General features: G+C 36.5%; 1 protein-coding gene across 3 annotated transcripts in view; it reads left to right on the plus strand.

The window, feature by feature from the left end:
- DIS3L (DIS3 like exosome 3'-5' exoribonuclease) overlaps positions 1 to 5,039 on the plus strand; it is a 42,398-nt gene extending 37,359 nt beyond the window's left edge. For all 3 annotated transcript variants that reach the window (XM_027851720.1, XM_027851722.1, XM_027851721.1), the window contains 3 exons: positions 2,824 to 2,969; positions 4,386 to 4,560; positions 4,644 to 5,039. In XM_027851720.1, coding sequence (XP_027707521.1) covers positions 2,824 to 2,969; positions 4,386 to 4,560; positions 4,644 to 4,955 — 633 coding nt within the window. In that variant the 3' untranslated portion in view covers positions 4,956 to 5,039. The remainder of the gene's footprint in view (positions 1 to 2,823; positions 2,970 to 4,385; positions 4,561 to 4,643) is intronic.
- The last annotated feature ends 668 nt before the right edge of the window (positions 5,040 to 5,707 follow it).

Raw genomic sequence — 5,707 nt, forward strand, 5'->3', positions numbered from 1 at the left:
TTGGAGTTAGGAATTCCTGAGTTCATATCCAGTCTTAGACCTAGCTGTATGACCCTAGCAAGTCCTTTAACCTCTGTCAGCCTTGATTTCCTCAATTGTAAAATAGAAATGATGATAATAACTACCTCTCAGGGTAGTTGTGAGGATAAAATGAGGTGCTTCCTGTAAAACACTATATTAGTAACTGCAGAAGTGGAAATGCTACAGATTTACCAAAAAACCCAACATTTGAAAAGATATTTTTCGTAATTTTTTACATACTGATGTTTCTTACTAAAATTCAACATAACCACCATTATGTTTATAAATTGCTCTGAACATTGCTGCTCAGTGACTGAAAAGATTGCATGTGTAATCCTAGTTTTAAGATCATCCAAAAGAACAAGGTTTTGATGCATACCAGATAGTTTTGATGTGTCCTCACAAGAAAAAGTCTATTTGAGGTAGATCAGGTAGCTAGGGAAGGAAGGAAGGACCTCCTTTACTGATACAGTTGAAAAAATGTCATCCAGAAACAGTCACAACACACCATGCCTAGTGAAAGGGTGCTACAGCTTGTTAAAATTAAACTTAGGGGCAGGTAGGTGGTGCAGTGGATAGAGCACCGGCCCTGAAGTCAAGAGGACCTGAGTTCAAATTTGGCCTCAGACCAAACACTTGACATGTACTAGGTGTGGGACCTTGGGCAAGTCACCTAACCCTGATTGCCTCACTAAAAAAAAAATAATAAATAAAATTAAACTTAAACATTTATTATTCAAAATTCACAAAACTCAGTATACAAGAAGTTAAAATTATTCAACTTTCAATTCATGGTTTTTGTAAGTTTGTAGCATTCACACTTCTGAGATCTTAAAACTGCACTAAGACTTTTGAGACACTCTCCATTGGCTTTCTAATGGGCATACTGCAACAGATAAGTGAAATGTGATCCAGTGGAAAGATCACTGGCTTTGGAGTCAAAGGACCTGACTTCAAATACCACCTCTCACACTTATGACCAAGTCAAGTCACTTAACCACTCTGGGCTTCAGTCTCCTCATCTGTAAAATGGGGGAGTTAGACTAGCTGATTTTTTTAAGTGAAAATTTTTATGTTTTTTGACAATTATATGTAATAACAATTTTAACATCTTTTTTTTTAATTTTGAGTTCCAGATTCTCTCCCCCCCTTTGAAAAGGCAAGCAATTTGATATAAATTATACATGTGCAGTCATGTAAAACATACTTCCATGTTAGCATGTTATCAAAAGATAACACAGACCAAAAAAAAGACAAGGGAAAAAAGTAGGAATGCAGATTGAAGCAAACTTTTTAAAAAACTTTATTTATTTATTTGTTTGCTTATTTATTTATTTATTTATTTTTGGGGTAGATGGCTTCTAACATTCCATCCATCCTCCTCCCTTGGATTGGAACTAAAGAATCTTGACTACTGTAAACACAATATTCAATCGCACTTAGTGGACTTCCTCTTTTAATTCCCTGGGCAGTAACTGTCTCCTTCAGTTCTGTGGGTGGAAAATGCTTCTGATGGGGGCAGCTAGGTGGTTCTGTGGGTAAAGCACCGGCCTCAGAGTCAAGAGGACCTGAGTTCAAATCGAGCCTCAGACGCTTGACACTTTCTAGCTGTGACCCTGATTGCCTCACCAAAAAAAAAAAAGAAAAGAAGAAAATACTTCTTATGCCAAGGCAGCAGTATCATCAGTGGAGGGGCTCTTTCCTGGCTAACCAAGACAGGACTATGAAAATTTAAGGTTGATCTTTATAGAGACGGACCGGGTGTCTAAGTCGGAAACGCTAACTGCTCTTGACACACTGAGTCACCTTAGGGATCCCTAAGATTGGAGGCAGAGGAATGGAAAAGGTGGTGATGGTCAGGGGACAGGAGGTCAGTAAAGTCCAGTAACCACCTGGAAAAGGGAGAAGGAAAATGGTGAACTCTTTCCTCCCCAGAAACCCCCTAACTTCTAGTATTAAAATCTCCCTAGAAATGATGACTTTCAGGTAAGTCTGGACATTGTTGGGGGCGGAGCAGGGAAATCCATTGTGGAAAAGAAAGAGTATCCCCTGATTTCCCTTCCTCAGAAGTCTGAAGGAAAAAGACAACTTGCAGAAATAGACAGAAAGTTTTAAAACCTCTGGCGTTTTTTTTTCTCGATTTTTTCCCCCCAATTACATTCCAGAAGCAGCTAAGCTAAATGGAACAGTTCGTTTGGTGTGGTTTTATTGTGATTGTGGCTGTTTATAGAAAGGGAGATGGATATATTCTTTTCTCACCATGATATTTAACAAACCAAGTGAAGAATAAAGATTCAAACTGAACACCAGGGCTGAACTGGGCTGGCCTCTGGGCATTTGTTGAAAGGTAGTATTAACCTGAAGTTTAGGTTGGAACTTGGTGCAAAAAGACATTGATTATATCTACTTTTATAAGGAGTATGCAAGCCTGTGGTAGAACACTGAAAGGACTTTCTGAATTTGAATGGTTAAATGATACTGAATTCTGTCAGCATAATCTATCTCACAGGGTTTTTGTAAGGATCATGTGAAAATCTTTGTAACCATAATAAACTATACACTTATCAACTATTACTATTGTAAGCTCTACTTGTTAAAATGATCCATTTTAGAAAATAATATTGTTTTCCATTAGACTAACTTGAATCATCATGATAACTGAATTAGTTTAATTAGGCATTGTTTACTGTTATTTAGTGTTTTTTCTAAGAATTTAGTACTAATGCTAATATATATTAATTTATGAAACGTCTTTCTGATTCATTTTTTAAAGTTTGCTTTTGGGATTTTTTATTCTCATAGGCAGCCCAGCATGCCCAAAAACAGTCTACTGAACTTTTCCAGTGTATGTATTTCAAAGACAAAGACCCTGAAATTGAGGAGCGCTGTATTGCAGATGGTGTTATTTATTCAGTTAGAACAAATGGTGTGCTTGTATTTATACCAAGGTAAGTTATAGCCACCAAAATATTAATACAGAATTTTATTTAAAATAAAGCCTAGAGGATCAGTATTCAGTACTCCTAAATTTATTTCAGGCTTTGACTCCATTTAATTTGCTCACAAAGCAGAATATTTTTGGGGAGGAGGAAGGTAAAGCAGTGTTTTCCATCTTATTCTACTGGGAAAAATACTTGTAAATTTTAATTATAGTTCATATTATGATAAACTGTATATGAAAAATAGTTCTTCATATGGCATTTTGCCATTTATAAACACTATATACTTTGTCTCTTTTGATCCTTACAATAGAAAGACAGAGTAGATTAAGTGGGGGGAAGAAAACTTACTTTAGAGTAGCTGACCTGGTTTCTGCTACCTGTGTGATGTGGGGTGTCACTTTATTTTTCAGGGTATTAGTTTCCTAATTTACAAAATGGGGGTTGGGGTTAGATAGTCTTTATGGCCCCTTCCAGCTCATAGTACCAGTGTTGTTATCCCCATTTTATAGATAAGGAAAGTATAGATTTGCTGAGGTTGTGATTTCCCTAAAGTCCATGGGTATGCTGGAGCTCACTCATACCAGAGCTGGTTATTACATTTTCAGTGTGAGCATTTACACCTTAGATATCAGCAAACACTACAAATCAGAGCTTGATTTACATTTTGTTATTGTCTAGGCTTAAGCAAAGTGGGGGTGGCAGGATGGGGTAAAGGGAAGAAATGTTAATAATGCAGATCAAGCTTAAAAATGTCATGTACTTACACTTTTTTTCCCAGAGAGCCTATACCTGCATACTTCTGCCAAGGTCAGACAGAAAGTGGCAAAAACCAGGATTCAGATCCATTTTTACTGGACTTATCAGAATTCTTTACACTATTCCATGATAGCCCTACAGTCACAAAAGATACTCTTTTAAAATAAAGGATTTTAGATCAGAAGTATCCAGTGAGGCCCATGGACCGCATGTGGCTCCCAAGTATGGCCTGGACCAGATTAAAATGAAATCAGTATTGAATGTTAAGATTCAAAATTTATATTAAAATGGATACTAGGGGCAGCTAGGTGGTGCAGTGGAGAGAGCATCGGCCCTGGAGTCAGGAAGATTTGAGTTCAAATCTGCCCTTGGATACTTGATCACTGTGTGATCCTGGGCAAGTTACTTAACCCTGATTGCTTCACCAAAAAGCAAAAAAAAAAAAAAGTGAATTCTGATACGAAAATAAAAATACAGTAGAATATATATAATATTAATGTGTGGTTTTCTAAGTCATTATGCAGCTCATAGGGGTCCTTCTATAAGATTTAGTGGCCCCCATTTCAATTTGTGTTTAACACCATTTTAGATAAGCTCCTTGATCTGAAGGCTTGCCTGATTACAATATGGCACCTCTGAATTTGTGTTCTCTGTCTGTAATCCAAGGTTTGGGATTAAAGGTGCAGCCTACCTGAAGAATAAGGATGGCTTGGTTATCTCATGCTATCAGGATGGATGTTCTGAATGGAAACCTGGAACACTTCAGCGATTTCAAAACAAAATCATTTCTACCACAGCAGGAGGAGAATCAATTACATTTAGCTTGTTTGATCATATTACAGTAAGTCCAGCTCCATATCAGGTGTGTAATGGAAAGAGCACAGAAGGCAATGATATAACGCGGCCCTTTCTTCTCTTTGATAGGTAAGGATGTCTGTGCAGGCCTCTCGTTGCCATGCTGACACAATCAGGCTTGAAATCATCAGCAACAAACCATACAAGATAACAGAGATGGAACTTTCTCAACAGAATTACCTTTTAATGAAAAATGAGCTAGTGAAAGAAGTAACCAGGTCTGTTGAAGAAGCTCAGCTTGCCCAAGAAGAAGCCAAAGTCAAAATCATTCAGGAAGAATATCAGGAATATTGCCAAACAAAAGGAACTAGCTTGTACACACTTCTAGAGGAAATAAGGGACTTAGCTCTGCTGGACTTGTCCTCCAGTTATGCAATGTAAAATATACTTCGTTATTCCATCTAAGGAGTTTCGCCTCATGAATTTTTTTATGCTTTTCTTGAAATATATAAATTATTTTATATAGATGGTGTCATTGATTATTCTAGTTAGGACTAGATAAACATTGTAGTTTTGCTTTTGGACTGAACAGTTTCATTGACAGAGAGAACTCACCATGAGGCACCTGTTCTATTATTTATAGAGTAGCCTGGGAAACAGCATTTAAATTGGAATTTAATCTTTCTGTGTCATAGACACCTGTGGCAATCTAGTAAAACGCATGAATTCCTTTTCAGTATAAGGTTTTTAAGTAAAAATATATAGGGGATCACAGAAGAAATCAATTATATTGAAATAATTATCTCCATCCACCTATCTATATCTGTTGATTTTTTTTTAAACAAGTTCATGGACCCCAGTAAAGAATCCCTTGAATCATTTCCTTTGGGTCATACAGCCCATATGAGTCAGAATTAGTACAAGAATTCAGGTCTTCCTGACTCAGAGCTACCTCTTAAATACTCTTTGCATATACAAATAAGTTATTTTTATTAGTCACTTGAATTTGCATTCAGTATAAATGCATCTTTTGTAAAAACAAGGAACACACAGACAATGGTAGCTCTAAAAGCCTGATTATCAACCAAGTTTTCAGAAACTATCAATGTCAATTTGCTTTGTTCTGAATCACTATCCATCTCTTTCATTATTTTTATAATTCTTTTATAAATATTTTCTTAGGATAAAGAACA

The sequence above is a fragment of the Vombatus ursinus genome, unplaced genomic scaffold (genome assembly GCF_900497805.2).
Source record: "Vombatus ursinus unplaced genomic scaffold, bare-nosed wombat genome assembly UNPS02009205.1, whole genome shotgun sequence".
Classification (NCBI taxonomy): domain Eukaryota; kingdom Metazoa; phylum Chordata; class Mammalia; order Diprotodontia; family Vombatidae; genus Vombatus; species Vombatus ursinus.